The sequence below is a fragment of the Hippoglossus hippoglossus genome, chromosome 13 (assembly GCF_009819705.1).
Source record: "Hippoglossus hippoglossus isolate fHipHip1 chromosome 13, fHipHip1.pri, whole genome shotgun sequence".
NCBI classification, from domain to species: Eukaryota; Metazoa; Chordata; class Actinopteri; order Pleuronectiformes; family Pleuronectidae; genus Hippoglossus; species Hippoglossus hippoglossus.
In genome coordinates, this window is record NC_047163.1 from 27,986,863 (window position 1) to 28,007,633 (window position 20,771).

At 38.3% G+C, this 20,771-nt stretch overlaps 2 protein-coding genes across 3 annotated transcripts; one reads left to right on the forward strand and one right to left on the reverse strand.

Annotated features, from left to right (window-relative positions):
• The first annotated feature begins 6,837 nt into the window (after positions 1 to 6,837).
• lyrm9 (LYR motif containing 9) lies at positions 6,838 to 12,633 on the forward strand. 2 transcript variants are annotated; one of them, XM_034603810.1, is made up of 4 exons: positions 6,838 to 6,920; positions 9,192 to 9,348; positions 12,112 to 12,204; positions 12,292 to 12,633. In XM_034603810.1, the coding sequence occupies exons 2-4, from the start codon at positions 9,223 to 9,225 to the stop codon at positions 12,307 to 12,309; spliced, it is 237 nt and encodes a 78-aa protein (XP_034459701.1). In that variant the 5' UTR covers positions 6,838 to 6,920; positions 9,192 to 9,222; the 3' UTR covers positions 12,310 to 12,633. The 2 variants fall into 2 exon arrangements, with proteins under 2 accessions (XP_034459701.1, XP_034459702.1); XM_034603811.1 differs by having other exon boundaries at positions 6,868 to 7,132; positions 9,202 to 9,348.
• Positions 12,634 to 13,430: 797 nt separating this feature from the next.
• ift20 (intraflagellar transport 20 homolog (Chlamydomonas)) lies at positions 13,431 to 20,124 on the reverse strand. Its single transcript, XM_034603808.1, has 5 exons — positions 20,002 to 20,124; positions 19,135 to 19,272; positions 18,949 to 19,034; positions 18,740 to 18,843; positions 13,431 to 14,527 (listed from the first exon to the last, which is right to left on the reverse strand). The coding sequence occupies exons 2-5, from the start codon at positions 19,259 to 19,261 to the stop codon at positions 14,446 to 14,448; spliced, it is 399 nt and encodes a 132-aa protein (XP_034459699.1). The 5' UTR covers positions 19,262 to 19,272; positions 20,002 to 20,124; the 3' UTR covers positions 13,431 to 14,445.
• Positions 20,125 to 20,771: the final 647 nt, after the last annotated feature.

The following is a 20,771-nucleotide window of genomic DNA, read 5'->3' on the forward strand; positions in this document are numbered from 1 at the left end:
AAGCAGGGCAGAGGAAACTTAAATGAATATGCATATGACTATGATCCACAACAAGCATCTTTGCACATTTCCAGACCCATATTTGACCTGCTGCATCCTTGCTAATGCTACTGGGACCAGGTTCAACGGTGGGTGACTATGGTTAAAAAAACTTTTCCAACTTTGGTAGCTTGACTCGTGTTTCTCATTTCACTAAACAGATCTCTGGCTTTATCAAATAGTAGATATATAAAAGAAAAAAGGAAGTGGTCTAATAACCTAACTGATTTATTTGACAACTTATTTAGAGAAAGTGGAATCCTGGATTCCCCCCATCAATCTGCATCCACACCAAAATGTAATGGGTTCCTCCCAGGCCAAGGGCCCATCCCTTCACCAACATTGGCAGAAATTGGTTTAGTAGTTTTTGTGTAATTCTGCTAATGAAATACTCTACCAAGCAAACAAACAAATCTTACAGACAGACAAGAGTGAAGACATAAACTCATGGCAGAGGTAATAACTGCCATATGATGAAGGAGACACTAGACACATTGGACTACAGTATTTCCCAGTTATTGTTCCCACAAGACCGTCTGAAGCTCTAATGCTAAGAGCAACAGTCGTCTTCTCAGCCTACAGTGTTTGATACTCAAGAGAGACAAAATCACTTTGAAATGATCGGTTAACAAAAGCACACACACACACAAACACACACGCGCACAGATGCAGACATACACACACACACACACACACACACACACACACACACACACACACACACACACACACACACACACACACACACACACACACACACACACACACACACACACACACACACACACACAATTGCAATTTAATGCCAAATAACTGCAATATATCACAAATGCATTGAATGTATTAACACTAACAACAACTATGGATCATTGCAATTGTAAAGCCTGTGTGTCTTTAAATAATGTGTGTACAGTACAGCAAACATTTAATGTTTAAAGTAATAATTACTAAATAATTATTTCATTTTGTAAGATGTAAATTATTGTTCATAAAAAAGCACTGATCAGAGAGGTGTGTGACTTGCTGATTATTATTACTTTCATGATTTAAGTATTTTTCTTTCAGCATGGGAGAAATACAAATGAATATGCATATGTGTTCTTTTCACTCCTAACTGTACATACAGTTCTGTCACACATACCAGCAAGGAACTTCAAAGGGAAGATGGTAATAAGAAGCCCAAGTCACAGTTTAGAAAATGTGGGACTGATGATTATTATTCTTGTGTGTGTGTTGAGGGGGTTTAGGGGAGCTGCAATTAAGTTAAAGTGTATAAAATACACCTTCAAATTCTGCTTTAACCCTCCCACCCATGATTTTGAAAATACAATAGAGAAGTGTGACGGAGCAGCTCCAGGGGCTTAACTTCCTCGCTGTTTAAATAGGTTCCTGTTTTGTTTTTTATTCAATAATAATTAGTTAGAATTCTACTCTTTATAGTTTATGCCTCTTTTTCGCAATAGTCATTTGATTTGTTTAAAAAGGAGATATTTTGTGACGTATAAATCATTGTCACCAGTTATTTTTGTTTCCATGAACTGGTTTTACCCAAAATATTGTTTAATTTGTTAATTAAGCCCAGTGGGAGGGGCTAAATGTATAAAAAGGCAGCTTCAAGCACTTGCCAAGAGTCAGAGTCAGTCAGGTTACAGAGGAGGTAACGTCGGAGCTGATGTGGGAGTTAGGGAAGAACTCTTGTTGGTGTTTTTGTAAACATCAGTATTTTTTAAACCAAAATAATTTTCTTCTTGTGTTTTTGATTAAAATCTATTCGTTTTTATTTTCTTGTAAATATGGCCACGCGCACCTCGGGAGGCCGGCTGTAAATAAATTGAAACCACCACAATTTTCCAACTACGCCTGTGTTTTGACATCTTTTTGAGGAGTTTTTAAGAGAAGCTGTTAGGATCTGATTTAAGCGGACCCAAAAGTGCAGAGCACGAACACAGCAGGTAGATGGTAGTAAAAAGGTTTATTGTTTAAAGCTGGAGCTGGGGTGGTGGCGGCAGGCAGTGGGGATCCAAAGTCCAGGGAGGGTGAGGCCAGAGTTGATTGAGTCGAACAAATGGAAGGTGCACAGCTGAATCTGAGGCAAACGGGAGCACGGGGTTAACAGGTATCATTAAACAAGAAAGAAGTAGTCACAGGAGGCAGGATAAGTACCACACTGGTGAACGGTCGATCTGGCGATGACAGGGGAGATGAGCTGAGGTCTTATAGACTGAGGTGGAGTTGATGACGAGATGAAGGTCAGCTGTGCCGGTGACCCACAGGAGGCCCCTCCCAGCTCCAGTGTGGGAAGGGAAAACAGAGAACACAGCAGGAAGGGAAAACAAGGAGCACAAAAGGAGGTGGCAACCCTGGTCCTAACAGAAGCACGAAGTCATGGACTGACAACTGCAGGAGCGTAATCCCATTGCTACATAGTGTGTAAGGTGGAGGGTCAAAGGATACGATGGTGACTAATTGACCACAGTCAATGTAACAGAGTGAAACACATCAGAGCAACAATGCATACTGTTAATGTGCACTGTATATACCCAGGATACACCCCAAGTAGTAACCTCATTTTATCATTAAGTTGTTTATACCATATGTTGACGACTGGTTAAGTTGAAGATTGTGTCCCTAATGTTATTTGTTGCAAAATCTAATGCATTACTACACTACATGATGTCATTTTCTGACTCCATAGATTCATGACATCATGATGACATTCCTATCATAAGATCATAAATTACTTTTCAATCTCATCTTTAATTCATGTATAAAGTCCTACAGGATGCAGATATTTCTCAAAAAAAGCATTTTGAGCTATACATATACGATATTTGGGATTTTCACTCAACTTGGTGGGAATAATTCTCTGATCAATATCAATATCTCTATTATTTCTTGGAAAATGTGTTTTTTTTTCACACCATCATTGTTGATCTTTGATCCTATCATCTGTAATATACTTCCCACCAAATCGGGTTCAAATTAATCAAATCAAATCAAATCAAATTTTATTTGTATAGCCCATATTCACTAATGATAACATGTAGTAATATGATCATAAACTGGATCTAAAAATGGATGTAGACTCCAGGTCTGGAAAGTGAAGTCAATGCAGAGGTGACTGGACCTTTATTCTCTTGAGAAACCAGCAGAGGGAGACTCCACTTATTTCAAAGAGAAGTGACATTTTATAGAAGTCCACGAGAAAATGACTCTACCTCTCACTTGATTTATAACAACAGATTTATAACTAAGTTTATGGTCACAATCGCTAGTTTCAAGTCTTGTTCAAGACAACCTAATTTTCTTGTCAATTATGGTCCCATTTAGAGACGTTTAAAAGACGATAAGAAAAGACAAGACAAGACAAGACAAGATAAGATAAGATAAGATAAGATAAGATAAGAGAATCCTTTATCAGTCCCCCAGCAGGGAAATTTGCTGTGTTACAGAGGAGGACAGTCAAAATTAGTCAGTAAAGTAATCATATGTAAACATGTAACACTTATATATGCAAGGCAATCTAAAAACGATATAAATTGAATAGAACTAATATATACAGTGTAAACAGAAAATATACAGTGAGTGAGTAAATAGCTCACCCCCGCTCCATATATGGTTAACCTTTGTGTGGTGTTCGTCTGTGGGACCAATTTTCTATATTTGCTAAAAGAAAAATGATGCTATTAATTACTGGCCTTGGCTCATTTTCTGTGAAGAACATAAAAAAGAACTGCACACTGTACATCTCCTTACACATTTATATTACATATGTGATGTTCGTTCCTCTTGACCCGGGGGTACAAAGGAATTGAAATTGTAGGTGCTATGTACATTCACTCTGTCCTCCTCTTACCTGGGTCTGCAGTTAACGTGTGTTTGTATATGTGTGCATGTGTGTGGGAATTTTGTCTTTCTGCACCTGCAATTTTTGTTTCAATCAAGCACCAACTCCTCCTGCATTCCCACACATTTGACCCTATATTTGCTCACTCCCAGGGGCAAACTGGGGGCGGGATACAACAAATGAATAGCTTTGCCTGTGTGGCTTCTTATCACAATCGATCAAGGTGGCAAAAAGATTCTCTGCTCAGAGGGCCTTAGTAATGACTTTTGAAGAGAACAAAACTTCCTCATGAGGAAGAGGAAGAGTTTATGCGAATCATATTTCTGTCAATTACAGAGACTGACAGTGAGTTTGAAGAAGATGATTAGATTGATCATCAGCCAGCTCCAAAGAAAGCCTGTCAGCCGCAAGCCACAGGCCCAGGCCCGCAGGAGCCAGTAAGTGGAGATACACAAATGCAGCATACACACCTTAAAACTCTGCCCCTCATGTGTTGTATAGGCTGGCATGAATAGGCCGTGATGTGTTTTGCAGACTGACATGGGTGTGTTCAATTTCTAATTAAGTTCAAAGAAATAAACATCAATAGTGATGAAATATCTTGTTTCATATTGTTTTTTTCCAACCCATTTTCCTTTTTTTTATTACATTTTATCACAAAAAAACAAATAGTGGCTTATAGTCATAAATGTGATCAAACAGGGGTAGATGGCAAATATTAACCATATATGCTTTCTGCATTGCTTGGAGCTCAACCCCATTTCTGAAGATGTCTCCCACAGCATCCCCATATATCTTCCTCTACTTGCGTCACCCATTCTAACAGCACATCCATGAATGGCTAGAATTGCTGTCACTCTCTATGTTACATGGAGGTGTTCGCATCCTATTGGATAGTTAAGCCTAAAGTATCTATTCCTAAATCACATGGTGTCCTTACGTCTTGCCACTGGTGAAATACGCAAAAGAGTTAAAGTTGGTGTCTCTGTCTGAAGCATCTGAGTTAAATGTGAAAGTCCATGAGCGTAGACACTACAATGTACTGCTAGTTGGCCCTTTATCTATACCCTGACCTTGGGTACTGCGAGGAGAGAGAAGGGAGTATGTGTGGAATGGGACAGGCTCTATTCTCCTAATGATGTACAGATTGTACAGGCAGGTGTACTTCCTCAACAAGTTAGAGCAGGGAAAGATCTTAGTGCAGATTATTCAGTGGAAAATAGTCAAGTCAGTATAAACACCTCAAGTCAGTATAATTAGTCCAGTTTTATTTTCAATTACGATAAATGAAGTATTTAGTAAGGTAGACGGGTCAATTGGGATGTCACTATTTGCAGATGATGGAGTTGTGTGGAAAAGAAATGAAGTTTTAGATTTTCAGTGGATAAAAATAAAGTATTGTTTTCTACCTATAACAAAATTGTTGAAACATTTAAGTTGTATGGAGAAAAATTTGAAAGCGTGGCGTGTATCAAGTGGTTTGATAAGAGGCTTATATGGAACATTCATATCAGAAAAATTGAAGAGAAATGTAAAAAGGTCCTAAACATTATCAGGTGTTTGTGGGGCAGTGGGGAGCAAATAGGAGTGCTCTGAAAAGTATTTATATTGCACTAGTCAGATCAGCTCTTGATTATGGATGTGTCTAGTATGAGTCAGCAGCTAAGACCTTGTAAGAAAACGTTGGACACTATTCAGGCTCTGAGGTTATGTTGAGGGGCCATGAAGACCACTCCAGTGTCAGCCTACAGGTGGAAATGGGAGAAACTCTTCTTGTACTGAGAAGATCAGAACTTACATTAACATACTGGGCAGACTTGAGGGGACATAACAATATTCATCCAGTTAAGAGCATACGGGAACTATCAATCAAATTTTATTTGTATAGCCTATATAGACAAATCACAAATTGTCTCATAGGGCTTTAACAAGGTGTGACATCCTCTGCCCTTAACCCTTAACAAGAGTAAGGAAAAACTACTAAAAACCCTTTTAACAGGGTAAAAAGAAGGTAGAAACCTCAGAGAGAGCCACATGTGAGGGATCCCTCTCCCAGGACGGACAGAAGTGCAATAGATGCCACGTGTAAAGGAGAACATCAAGATAAAGGTTTTAGCAGCATTGATAAGGGTAAACATTTTGAAGTATAACTGAAGGTCAGTGAATTGGTGGATTAATGTAATTAATGGTCAATGGTCACTATGTCAGGAAAAGGAGTGAAGGAAAGAGTGAGAAAGAAAAACCAAGTAAAGTAATGATTAGTTCAGATTCCAGCAGTGCCCTTGAAGGCATAAAAAATAGTCACTTAGACACAAGACATGATATTAGAGATAGCACATACTGTATTAGTAATAAAGAGAATTGGGATGAAATCAAGTTTGTATGGCTTTCCGCACACATCTGGGAGGAAGGAAACTATCTGGCTGATAAATACGCAAAAGGAGCAACAAGGAAAAGAACTGTAGATATGGCCGTAAATTATAGCAAGGCTGAGATCAAACATATCATTAAATCAGGACTTAAAAAGAGATGGCAGGAGGAATGGGACAGAGGAATTAAGGGCAGATACTTTCATAGTATTAAAAAGAAAGTGGGTGAAATGAGATACAAAGGAAGAGGTGATAGTACCAAGAATGAGATTTGGTCCCACAGGTCTAAACAGCCGCCTGAAGATAATGAACAGGCAGGACAAAGGCAGATGTGACAATTGTAATCAGCAGGAAACAGTGGAGCATATATTTTGAGTCTGTCCACAACACCATCGACAGAGTCACTTAAAACTCACTCCAAAGAAACCATTTAACATCAAGTCTGAGAGAAACACTACAGAGGGACGCAGGTGATATTCAGGTTTCTAAAAAACACAGGACTCCATAACAGAATTGAAGTAAATAGCCATTCTGACTCACACTCCTTCCCAGACGGTGGCGCTAATGCACCGATAGGTTATTATTAAGCACCAGGAGAAGAAGAAGACAGCCGCAGGAGGTGTTCTGACCGGTTAGGACAGAGAGCACGTCCTTCACTGCACCGCTACAGGAAGTTCAAACTCACAGTTTGTTAGGTGGCGACTGAACCGCTCTGCCATCGACCAGCTGCCCTGGCTCTGAAAGCAGATGTAGCAGGCTTGTGTTGATTGGCGATCAGATCTATCTATCTACGCCTGAAGGGATGATGCTGATGCTATTTAGCTACATTCAGTCATATAGAATCTGGTGGAGCAGCATGTCCGCCCTTTCAGCCTAAGTGAGTACATTTTAAAGCCTCGATTACAAAGTAGTTTGTCTCTTTTCCATGAATCGGCCTCACGTGTCTGTTCTCCACGTGTCTGTCCACCCAACTCCTCTGTGTAAGCTCCTAATTAACGAATACACATCAAACCCTATCTCTCCACAGGCTCCATCAGTCATCTCTCATTGATGTCAGTCGGACTCTTTGAGCCTGGAAGGCCCCCAGCCGTATCACTGCACGTTATGTAACATTACACACGAGCTAGTCCCCAATGCTCATAAGAGTAGTTCACATTCGGATATGATTTGGATTGTGATATCAAAGACAGAATGGACCATGACACTGTGAAGTTCTTGCACAAGTACACATGGACTTTCTAAAGGAACAGAGATGATACCTTTTATTAGGTAGATGTTTTAATATTTTAAAAACACTGTCATGCCTTTATGAATGTTTATTCACATAACTTTATAGTGGTTGCAGAAAGCTTAAAGACACTGAGCATTGCACAAGTGGATCTTTAACCCAAATTAAATTCTACTGTCATTCATGCTGAACAGAAGATTAATTGTTTAATAAAAACGAACCTGCTACTACTAGTAAAGTTATTATTAAGGTAATCAATTATTTTAAGAGAAATGTGTTTATGCAACTATGAATAGATCACATTCATGTATGTAAAATAAGTTACTTTGTTACTTACTTTTTAGAAAACCCAACGTATACACATTGTGAAATTCCAAAAAGTAAATGGTGCCTATCTGTTTGACATGCTCAGGTTTGTGGCACAAAGCCTTCCGACTTATCACTATATAAATAACCAAAATGAAGTGATAGGAAAAAGACTACCTTGTCGTACATGATGCTAAGCAATGGTTACACTCCCAAATAACCATGTATTTAGCTGTGGAGGGGGCTGGGAGGGCACCTTCACCTGGACCAGAGGATCAATCAGGTGAGAGCTGGCTGATCCTCAGGGTTAAAAGGCAGCAGTGGAGCTGCCAGAGAGAGAAACACAGAGACACACAACAGTTGTGTCTCTGTGTGTGGGAGACCCCGTGGCATGGTCAACTGCCACAGCTGTGTCTTATTCATTTAGAATGTTATTTTAAAATGTATCCCAGACTGTTATTTAAATTGCAGGCAGAAATCCCAATAAGGATCATTGCTACTGTGAGGCAGTGTTGAATTCACATGGTCACATTACTTATGTAGGAAAACAAAACGGGAAACAGCTTCCTACACCAACCTTATATTATGCTTAATGTAACTGTTCTCTTAACATTTTTATGACTAGCACAACCCATGGTATGTTTAAATGTATATGTTTATACTGCTGTTTTTTAGATTTAAGATTTTAGATTGTTATCATTTGTGTTATTACATGTTAGCTAAAAGTGTACAGTGTATCCAGCAGACGTCAAAATCAAATAGGAGTCATGTTTGTGTTTGTGTCAAATGTGTCCAGTGGTCCATTAAGTCCTGTAGAGACAAACAGACACAACAGAAATAAAAACTGAACGCTGTGAGTTCTAGGGCTGTCACTTTTTCTAAAAATCAGGTTCGGATGAATTTGACATGGTGCATAATTCATTCAAATATATTCCAAAGCTAACAGGTGAGCCCACAGAAAGCATGGTACAAAGTCGACAAACAGCCCCACCTATGTTTGTTACTTTGAAATCTGTACTCAAAATACTACCACGTGCTGCTTCTCAGATGCTTTCTTGTAATGACTGTCTGCTCAGCATGGCTTTGCTTAGTGACGTCCTCTATTTTCAACGCAAACATGGTAACATTCCTGGCTTACTTAAATGATAAAGGGCAGGCAATAGGTCAAGCTGATAGTGTGGCATTATGAAATAAAGGTACCGTGAAATAAATAAATGTCTTTTGAAAAACAATTTTGAAATAAGTAATTGTATTTATTTAAGTAAATGGATTCAGTTATATATTTATCTTATGCTATATTTATATATTTATTGCCATATATTTTTTATTTCAAGGTTTATTTCATAGCCTTATTTATTTATTTACCTACCTATTTATTTATTTAAACATTAAACTGATATTTACATAAACAGTTGACCCCCAAGGAGGAAGGAATGGCACCTGCAGGGGGAGCATTGTTGATCCAGACACCAGTGCAGCTCTATCGATATCTCCTCAGATGTTGCAGACAGTTGCCGACCACAGTGATGCAGCACCACTACAAACACGCCATAAGACAGGTGAGCAAGCTAAATGTTTTCCTTGTGATCTTGTACAATGTAACATGTAGACTTTTGCACAGAGACAAGTCATTTCCAAACCGTCAAACAAGACTGAACTGCTAATTATACATATTGATATCTAATATCTTCCTCCAGTCAGTAACATGATGGACCAGTGAAAGATCCTTGGTTTGAATGTGACTAGGCCTTTCTGTGCAGAGGTTACAGATGTTGTCTGTGTTAACATCCTGCTTCAGTATCTGATGACACAAAGACCTGTGTTTCGCACACTTCATCCTTGACGAAGAGTCATTTCTGATATCAAGCAAAGATTAACAGATTATTTTCAGGTAGCTGTCATAGATTCTCATGGACATTTCATTTACAGTATAAGCTACCAATAATTGTGTAATTGTGGGTTCTGCTCAACTAGACAGTAGGTCACGTGTATCACAACTTGGGTGTCATTTTTGTGGTGTTGTTTTGTAACCGCTACCTGCCATACGTTATCAGGACAGTGCACCCTCTAAAGTCACTGCTGGGATCCACACTACTTCAGGAAGGTTTGCACAGCTGCTGCCAACACAGACACACACTAAGAGCAGTGCATCGAAACTGTGAAGGATGTTTATAACACACACTTGAAGGCAGGTGATCTCCTGCTTCTCCAGTGTTTCCAAAGGCATTTTCAGACATGAACTCCAGAGAATGTCTACACAATGTTTTTACATTTGTTGCTTGTTAGAAACATAATCAACATGCCCACTTACTCGCTATGAACTCTGTGAGCCCATTCGGACATTCTCAAAGATTTAACTTGTGGGCTGGCCAGAGAAAGTCTTGAGGCTCTCACTCTGACATTTGCGTTTCCGCACACAGCCCCTCCGAAGAATGTCAGGAGATTATCCAGAGTTCAGTCCTTGTCTGAAAGCAGCTCAAGTTTCCAGAGGCAGGACAGTGAACCTCTCTGTGCTCCTGATGCTGTGTCATCAGTGTGTGAAGGAGACATTTTGAGTGGTCAACAGACTTGAAAGGTGCTATATAACTTATGTTCACTTACCATAAATGTCAATAACCACATCTCAGCAAACAACTTTGATTGTATTATTACTATTATGTAAAATTGAAACAAGATAATCTAATAATTGAGGCTGAAACTACAGATTATGAATTCTTCTGGTGTAGAGCTTATGCACTTTTCATCAATTATTGTCTTTAGTGATATGAAATGTTTGTAGCAAACACTAAATCTTTATGTTGTTACTAATTGATTTAATTTGAAGCCTTTGGCCCTATTTAATATTTAAAAGTAGTTTGTCATTTGTATCTTCTACATTCATAAATACATGTTCAGCACTTATATAAATTATCATATATACATGACTTAAATGTTTGATTATATGCAGAGCCATAAATAGATAAAGTTGGGCTGAGTTCATCTTTAGAGCATATTTCTCTAAAGACATCAATGAAAATGGAAACGGAAAAATTGATACTCAATTATATCTATCTGTAGCGCCAGACGACTATGATGCTCCAAACCAAGTTATAAATTGCCTCTCAAGCTTGGAAAAATGGATGAGCAACAATTTTCTCAAATTAAACAAAGATTAATTAAACACAGAAATTCTTGTAATTGGTAGTGATGATCAGAGACAAAACATTATCAGCAAACTTTGAAGTCTGGCGCATCACAACAAATCAAAAGTAAAGAACCTGGGTGTTACACTTGACTCAGAACTAGATTTTAATTCACACATAAACAATGTCACAAAGATTTCCTTTTATCGTTTATCAAAAGGGTGACTCATGCTTTTATACTTTCTCGCCTGGACTACTGTAAATGCACTATGTTCAGGATTACCGAAATAATCCATTGATCGACTACAACTTGTACAAAATTCAGCAGCCAGGGTTTTAACGAGAAATAGGAAAAGAGATCACATTAGTCTGGTTTTAGCGTCTTTACACTGGCTTCCAGTATCACTGAGGTTTGGTTTTAAAATGATTTTACTTAAGTCTCTTACACCCTCATACATCTCTGACTGTTTATTGGAATATGTTCCAAACCGTTCCCTCAGGTCATCTACTGGCTTGGCTTGCTCAATATCCCCAAAACAAACTATAACAAGTTTGGGGAAGCAGCTTTCTCTTGCTATGCACCAAAGGTTTGGAACAAACTCCCACCACACATCAGACAAGCTTCTTCCGTTGATAGTTTTAAGAAACAACTCCAGACCTATTTGTACGATCTTGCTTTAAATTCATTTTATCTGTTTTATTTTTATTCTTTCAATTTTTTTCTTTCTTTGTTTTATTGCTAACATGTTCTTATTGATCTCTTATTTCATGTCTTTGCTTTTATTGATTTAAACCACTTTGAGCTACATTTTATGTTTGAAAGGTGCTGTATAAATAAATGTATTATTATTATTATTATACTTAACTGCAAAGTCAATGGGAAGAACATTCGACTTTGTTGCCTTTGTTTTATTTGAACACTCTACCCTCAGCGCGGTTTGTTAATCATGTGCTGCTGTGTGTTTGCAGGTATCAGAAATTTGCTGTAATTTGTCTAATTGCTTTGTTATGAATTAATATGATGTCTCAGGTCTGTGTCTGAGTCATGAAACAAGATGTGAATTAGTCTGGTGCTGTCAGGTCTGAGTTAGCTTCATGAAACAATTCTGTTTTATTCAATTCAGGCTTTTCACTAGGAACCCTGCTTTTCTGAGACTCCGTCATGAAGCACCTCACTGATGCTTTACTTTCTGTTCCCAGGGTTACAAGAGTCACTCGGATGAAGATGACCCAGAGCGGATCCAAATGATAATCCACAGAGCAGTAGCAGATGCTCAGTGGATTCTTGATAAAGTAAGGATGATATTAATATCACTAGTTGTTTGTATATTATCTTCCTTCACAAATAATACAATAATGAATTATCTTTTGAATTAACAGTATACTAAGAAGAAGTGAGGCTCATGAGAAGAGAGGGTGTCCACTGCACTGCTGCACCTGACATGGTTGTAGGTCTCAAATCAGGGGCTGTATTCATGTTAAATGGACTCATGTAGCTGGCCACTGAAAGAGCTTTAACTTGGTCACATTCACACATTCGGGGTTTAGGGTTCAGTGTCTTGCCCAAGGACACCTCAACATGTGGAATTGAGGAGGTGGGACTTGAACCTCTGACCCTCTAATGCTGAGTTGAATAAAATATTTAAAAGTGTAAATACAGTAGTTAGAATAAAATGTGTTGACAATGTACAGTTTGTCTTTTTTAATAAAGGAATGATTATAGCGCAGTAGTCTTATTTATTATGTCTGATCAGATGTCTACAGTGACTAACCTTAATTTCTGAGATGACTGCTCTGAAAATCAGCAAATCATTCCAACTGTAGAAAGTTTTGATGGAAAACGAAAGCCATGCAGAGATTTAGATTGATATAAAACTAAATAGCTATGGATGGACGATTCACCTTCAATAGCAAGTAGGCCAAAAAACTCACAGGGGGTTCCTGGGCCTCATCAACTGGGAGAGGGATCCCTCACATGTGGCTCTCTCTGAGGTGTCTACCTTCTTTTTACCCTGTTAAAAGGGTTTCATAGTTTTTTTAGTAGTTTTTCCTTACTCTGGTTGAGGGTTAAGGGCAGAGGATGTCACACCCTGTTAAAGCCCTATGAGACAAATTGTGATTTGTGAATATGGGCTATACAAATAAAATTTGATTGATTGATCAACTGTTTATATTATTTATATTTACTTATGTTTTCCAAAATCAGATGCAGAGGACTTAATTTTCACGTGACAGTTGACAGGTTCACTGAGATAAAGATATGACCTGACAGGTCAGACTGTGGCTACTTTCTTACAAATCTCAAGCAGTTCATGGAAATGATGTTCAAACAGTGTGTTAAAAATCTACAGTAGATTTCCATGCAAAAATAGATATTGTTAATAACTGCTCTCCACTCTGAAATACATTTTAATTTAGGTCCATGATTTGTACTTACTTGTTGAGAGCATAGGAACAACTGAGCAGAGTTTAAATATATGGATATGCCTGTCAGGCAGCTTTACAGCAACACATGGAACTTTTTGTGCAATTGACAGTATTTATTCAAGTATATCCATTAGTCCTACAATGAATAAAAGACAATATTACACATGGCAGAAAGAAGAGGAGGATCTATTCGTCATGTTTTGTACCCACAGACTGGTTCTACCAGAAGAATGAAATAAAAACGAAAATAACACAGATGATCAAATGAGGATGTTTTTCCATCGTTTAAAACAATTGTGTATTTACAATTCATGCACATGCAGTATTTGGATTGATACAAAAAGTAATAAAACTAAATATTTAGGGTAATTCTTCAGTATAAATATTATAAATAATAGTTCTTAATATAAATGGCTTCATCTTTAATGTTGGTCTGAGATGTAGAGATATTTGGTGTGAAAAAAGCTTAATGTTAAGTGTATTCAAGCTTACACCACCGGAAATCCTCAGCTGTTGACCAGGGTAAGAACCACTACAATTAATTTAACCACACAGGCAGAGATAGGGTGTAAAGAAAAGGTATTGGTGTTTTAGGATAAAGGTGGAGCTTAGGGGTTGCCTCAGAAGAAGGGAGGTGCAGCAGAGTAGTTCTGAGGTCAGTATCACCCAGAGAAAAGGACAGGCACTGGGGTCACACACCTTCTGCTCTCTCGGGCCCTGCTCACACCTGGTATTAAAATCTGTCCTGAATGTGAGAGAGAGAATATTGTGCAGCTGTAAAGAAATACTTTACTAATTTAAGAAAAGTATCAGTCATTATGTGGTGGTCAGTGTTAATATTGTGATGGTAGTCTGAAACAAATCTTAGTGACACTGAGAAGCGTATAAATATGTTTGCGTCGATTTGAAACTGTAGTGGGAGAGACGACATCAGCAGAGGAGAACGCATTTGGAATTTGGAAATGTGCGTGCGTCCAAGACCACGTCTGATGTGGTTTGAGTGATCAGATCTCAGCGTTAAGACCTGTACTTAGCGCTGACCACTTGTGATTGGATCACTCAAGGCGAATGGTAATACCAGGTCTGAACAAGGTCTCAGTCACATCGTCACTTCTGCAGAATAAACTGGTCAATGAACTCGTTCTGCTCCGACTCCACCTTGGACAAGGCTTCATACTCGATACGATACCTGAGACAAGCAAACAAAACAAACAACCAAATTAATGCAATAAAGAAAAACACATCACACACAGTCATGTGACTACAAATTCTGTGTAGAGTAGAAATCATGATAAGACTTATCAGGAAAATAATCAGCCATTTTAAAATTTTACACTTAAACTTACTGTTGAAAACACACCTATATCAATATGAGGCTGACTGCTATTTCGCTGACTCACATGAAGGAAAGTGACTCCGTTTTCAGCGATTTACTGTTCCAACCTAATTTTACACACCTCAAACTGTTCTGGAAAGCAGCCCATTGTATTGACTGCTGAGTGGCTCTATGATATTGGATGCCCTGTTTTTTTTAAATAATATATCCTGCTGATGAATGTTAAATGCATGCTTACATTCTATACAACCCCAACTCAGAAAAAGTTGGGACGGTATGGAAAATGCAAAAAAAAAACAGCAGTGATTTCTACATTTTATTTGACTTGTATTTCATTGCAGACAGTATGAACAAACGATATTTTATGTTTTGTCTGGTCAACTTCATTTTATTTGTTAATATACATCCATTCCTGCCATTCAGGCCTGCAACACATTCCAAAGAAAGTTGGGACGGGGGCAATTTAGGGCTAGTAATGAGGTACAATGATTAAAAAATGATGTGATTTGAAATAGGTGATGTCAACAGGTGATTGTAATCATGATTTGGTACAAAAGCAGCATCCAGGAATGGCCTAGCTCTTTAGGAGCAAAGATGGGCCGAGGATCGCCAACAAATATGTGAGAAATGTTTAAAAACAGTGTTCCTCAAAGAAGGATATGAAGGGATTTGGATATTTCATCCTCTACAGTGCATAACATCATTAAAAGATTCAAGGAATCTGGAGAAATTTCAGTGCATAAAGATCAAGGGCGCAAGCCTAAGCTGACTAACCGTGCTCTCCGATCCCTCAGACGACACTGCATCAAGAACCGTCATTTATCTATAAGCAATATAACCACATGGGCTCAGGATTACTTTGGCAAACCTTTGTCAAGCACTACAATACGTAGTTACATCCACAAATGCCCGTTAAAACTTTACTGTGCCATAAGGACGCCTTATGTTAACCGTGTTCGAAAGCGGCGTCGACTTCTCTGGGCTCGAAGGCATCTGGGATGGACCATAACACAGTGGAAACGTGTATTGTGGTCAGAAATGTAATGTTCTGGAAGAAATGGACGCTGTGTACTCAGGACTAAAGAATAGAAGGACCATCCAGACTGTTACCAGCAACAAGTCCAAAAGCCAGGGTCTGTCATGTATGGGCTTGTGTCAGTACCCCTGTTAAAGGTAACTTACACTTCTGTGATGGCACCACTAATGATGACAAGTACATAGAGATTTTGGAGCAGCATGGCTGCGGAAGAAGAGGGTGGGGGTGCTGGACTGGCCTGCGTGCAGTCCCGACTTGGCCACAATAGAGAATATGTGGTGCATTTTCAAACACAAAATGCAACAACGGAGAGCCCGTACTGTTGCACACCTTAAGACTTGTTTGCAGGAAGAATGGGACAAAATGACACCTGAAATGCTTCATCACTTGGTGTCTTGAGTTCCTAAACGTCTTTAAAGTGTTGTGAAAAGAAAAGGAAACATTACAAAGTGCTAGATGCTTTACTGTCCCAACTTTTTTTGAAATATGTTGCAAGAATCAAGTGTTTATTTTGAAAAAACACAATTCATGAGGTCAAACATCAAGTAATGTGCTTTTGTATTATTTTTATTGTAATACAGGTCAAAGATCATTTATAAATCACTGTTCTCAGTTTTAATTTTAAATGTAACATACCGTGTCAACCTTTTCTGATTTGGGGTTGTAGATGAGAGTACATTTTTCAGTTTATGTATATGCACCTAAAGACATATTGGTTAAGTGAAAATGAATAAAAGATACCATATAAATTCAAGCCCTGAGAGGAACTTCAAAGCATTTACAGTAAAATGTGTGAGCCTGATAAAAGTTGCTTTGTCAGAACCTGGGAAGACAACATTTTACTGAGCACTTAAAAGTAGCATGAAGGGTTCTGATCATATGGAATCAGATCAGAGGCAGGTTTTATACAATCAAATATATATCATTGTTATTGACTTTTACTCCGTGGAAGTTGGTAAAGGAACCTTCCCTCTCGTACAGGAAAATATGATTAATAATATTGAGTGTTACTTTTGTGTGTTTTAGTCCAGCATGGGTAGGTAACATCTGTCACTGGAGGAACAGAGAGTATCAAAAAAGCAAAGAAAGAAAATCAGTACACAGCCAGAATTAAAAGGAAGAAGACAGGAGAGACAGGGGAAAAAAATAGAGCAAATAAAGGATTTGACTGACAGAGGAAAAGGAGAAAGAATTGGAAGTAGCCAATACCGGCTGCTGAACCAAATGAGGCAATTTGGTCTGAGATACAAAACGCTGAGGCCAAAGGAATCCAAAGTCAAACTAAAATACAGACTTAAATGTGAATAAAATGTTTATAAACAACATTCATTGGTTTTTGTTTTAATGCTGTAATTGATTGATTCAATGTATTTGAGATTTAAAACATTTTACCCTGTTAAAAGGTTTTTTTAGTAGTTTTTCCTTACTCTTGTTGAGGGTTAAGGGCAGAGGATGTCACACCTTGTTAAAGCCCTATGAGACAAATTGTGATTTGTGAATATGGGCTATACAAATAAAATTTGATTGATTGATTTAAAATGACTACAAGTTTATGTTTTTGTCACCACCTTCAGATATGGATTATCTCTGTCCGGTGTATGCCAGCTCTGTCAGATGCATAATAATATTTCAGTATGATATTTCATATTTTTGGAGGAATTGTTGGTCATATGTGAAAATGTTATCTGTCTCCTAACACGAGAATGTGCTTTTAAATCTTACAAATATTTTGATAGCTGTTTAAGGTAAAGTTAATATTATACAGTCCAATAAAAAACAAAAATCTTTGTAACATAAATATATATACATATTGATAGTAAATTTCTTGAGGGCTCTGTCAGCCTTAGTGAAAATTTGTTTTTGTTAAGAGTTTTTGTAGGTCTAGCATAATGCGAGTAAAAATGAACCTGTGTTTTTGGTGACTGATGGTGTTGATACAAAATAAGTGATGGCAAGGCAAAAAGCACATTTTGTTAAAAAGAGCAATGTTGGGAGGGTTTATCAAAGCATAGCTCAGTAGCGTAGTACATGGTAGATGCATGCATGTCGTTTAATTTGTCTGAGTTTGAGGTTTTATTTTTTCAATATTGGATCCTCTTTTGTGTTAACATGTATTTCCCCTCTACTCTGTACTTTACGGTAAAGTAGTTTTACCCTTTGACCCTATGCTTTGACTGCAGGTCGTGCATGGTGGTTTGTTGGCGGTTGGTGGAAATGTAATGTGTTGCAGTGGAAAAGCTGAACTAAATAAACGTTAAAAAGATCGAACATTTTTTCCCACTTCTCAAGAATCAGTGAATGTATATATTTCACAGCGGACCTCACCAGCCATGTTTTTGTTTGCAGCACATTGACACCAGTGTCGGCCCTTATCACCAAAAGCTCTCTTGGCAAATTTGTCAGTGTCTCTTCTATGTGTCTGGCACTTCTTTTTCATCCTTAGATATTTGTTTTCTTGTTTCTTTTTATTTTTGAGTCTGTTGCATGTTAAAAAAATGAATCAACACACCCACTCGCTCACAGTGAATCCTGCTGAGAATCTCATGTTGTGTTCTCAAATCTTCTCCTTCGGACATTCTGCTGACTTTTTACTAGGGGGCCATACGGAACAAGTCCTGAGAAAGTCCAGAGGCTGTAACTCAGACATTTGCAGGGGATGTGTGTGCTATAATGCATCATAAACTTATGTCTACATCAGAAAAGAGTTGGTGAGATCAAATGTGAAGGGTTACTTTTGAGGAAATCTATTTTCTTAATTTCTCAAGTATAACTGATAATGTTGTAGCTTATCAATACTGTGGCCTTTAATAATTTAGCCCTGGGTCTGTACTGGATTTTGGGGCCAATCCTTTCAATTAAATTGACAGACAACGAAAACCGTCTAGAACAGACCTGCACTATTATAGCTTTGTTACAGAGTTCACACACACACACACACACACACACACACACACACACACACACACACACACACACACACACACACACACACACACACACACACACACACACACACACACACAGTTTACCTCTCAAGTTGCATCTTTTTTTCTGCAATGAGAGCCTGAAGCTGCTGCTGTTGAGCCTCCCTTTGTTTTGCTACTGACTTCAGCAGGTTTCTGGCTCCTATCGCCTAAAGGAGAAGAAAACAGGATGAATACTCTAATGAGCAAACACAGGCACATACTGTACAGCTGAACAAGAGATCATCCATTCCAGATTTAAATGTCAAGCATACCTTCATCTTTTCTGTCTCTGCTTCTTTTGCCAGTTCATCAACCAGTTCAATCAGACCTCCAACTATCTTCTGAAACTGGCCAATTTCTGGAACAGATAACAAAGTCACACTTATGTAAACCTAGTTAACATCGGCAGAGAGAAACACTCATGACCAGATGGCCTTGACAAAGTCTTCAGTTCTTACTGTCCACAAATTCTTTACACTCCTCCTTCAGCTCTGAGGTCTTCTGGCCCACATCAGGCTCCAGTACCCTGAGCTTATTGAGTTCATCAAAATAAATGCCAGCCTCTGCCAACGGGTCTTTAGCCATGGCCACAGGCCCTGTCGCAAAGGAGACACAAATTGAAGGATGAATTTATTTGAATTACATGAAATATTTTTGATTTGTGGATGTTGCAGTCTACACACTGAAATCAACAGGATCACCAGGGCAGCTTTATAACAAGTGTGCCGCTGAAGTGAATCTCTATCTGGCTTTCACACTGAGACCACTTTGCTGACAACGTCTATATCTGCAACGTTAACACGGGACATGTCTCCTGATGCAAAGTAAACATCTTGTTAAACTGTGTTCTATAATGAGAGATGGCCACAGTGCCTATGTTCTTTCTGTTAAACTCGAACATGTGGTGTATCTAACGCTGTATGTACCGTTACATACATACAGCTACATTACTCCATTCGGTTTCTTCCCGTGTAAACCATCTATATTAGCATTAGCGAACCATTGGTCTTGAGTAAATTAGTTAACATTTGGTCTAACGGTGACCGAGCTAACGTCAGTGTTGTATCATCAGAGGTGGACACAGTATCAAATAGAGAAGTTCACATACTTCCCCTGCTATGCTCTCTACTGGCCATGTTATTAACAGCTTTAGCTTCTCACCACAACAGTTAAATAAACTCAGCTAGTTAGCTATATTACGCTAGCCCGCTCACAGAAGCTAACTGGACGCTCTAAAAAAACCCTAACCTGGTTAAACCTTACTTCCTTCAAAAAGTTACATTAAACACTATCTAAATACGAGGACAGAAGAGTGTGTGTCTCACCTGTTTACACAGCTATCACCGATGTGTTGTGTTGTGTGATGTGGCACAGCAACTAAAGCAGACCAGTCTCCTCCCCCCCCCCCCAAGGAAACGCTGAACAGGAACATGAACAGCGAGCAACTATCACAAAGCTTTAAGCTGGGATTGATGGCTCTTACTTCGAAATTCAACCGGAAGTGAGGATTTTCAGACAGAGATGAGCCAGTAGTGGATTGGTGTTGTCTTCTTGTTGTTTATTCACGATGTATGAGTTTCACTACTACCTGTTGTTTCTTCAGGGTAACTGTTGTTACCTGGGACTGAGATCCATTGCCCTTTGCATGAATGTACGAACTGGGTCATTATTATAAGATAATAGGCCATGTTTGACACTTTGAGACAGTAACATTTGATATAGCATTATTATTATTATTATTATTATTATTATTATTATTATTATTATTATTTGCAGATAACATGCTTCCAATACCAGTGTATGATGTAGGTTTCCAGCGGAACCAGCTAAACTTATCAAGATACCTCAGTATCTTTTTCTGTCCTTACCACATGCAACAAACCAAAGTAGGGCAGTCATTTTATACATATAGTTTTATTCTCTTCATTCTTTATTGCTTGTATAACTATGCAAAGGATGCAACTAAGAAATCAGAAGTAAAAGTGACAGAAACGTATAGTAAGGCTTTAAGCTAAACACATAATTAATCAAAAATTATTAAGAAGAAAGAAAGAAGGAGAAACAAGAGACTTGTAGAATTCAAAAAGGAAGACAT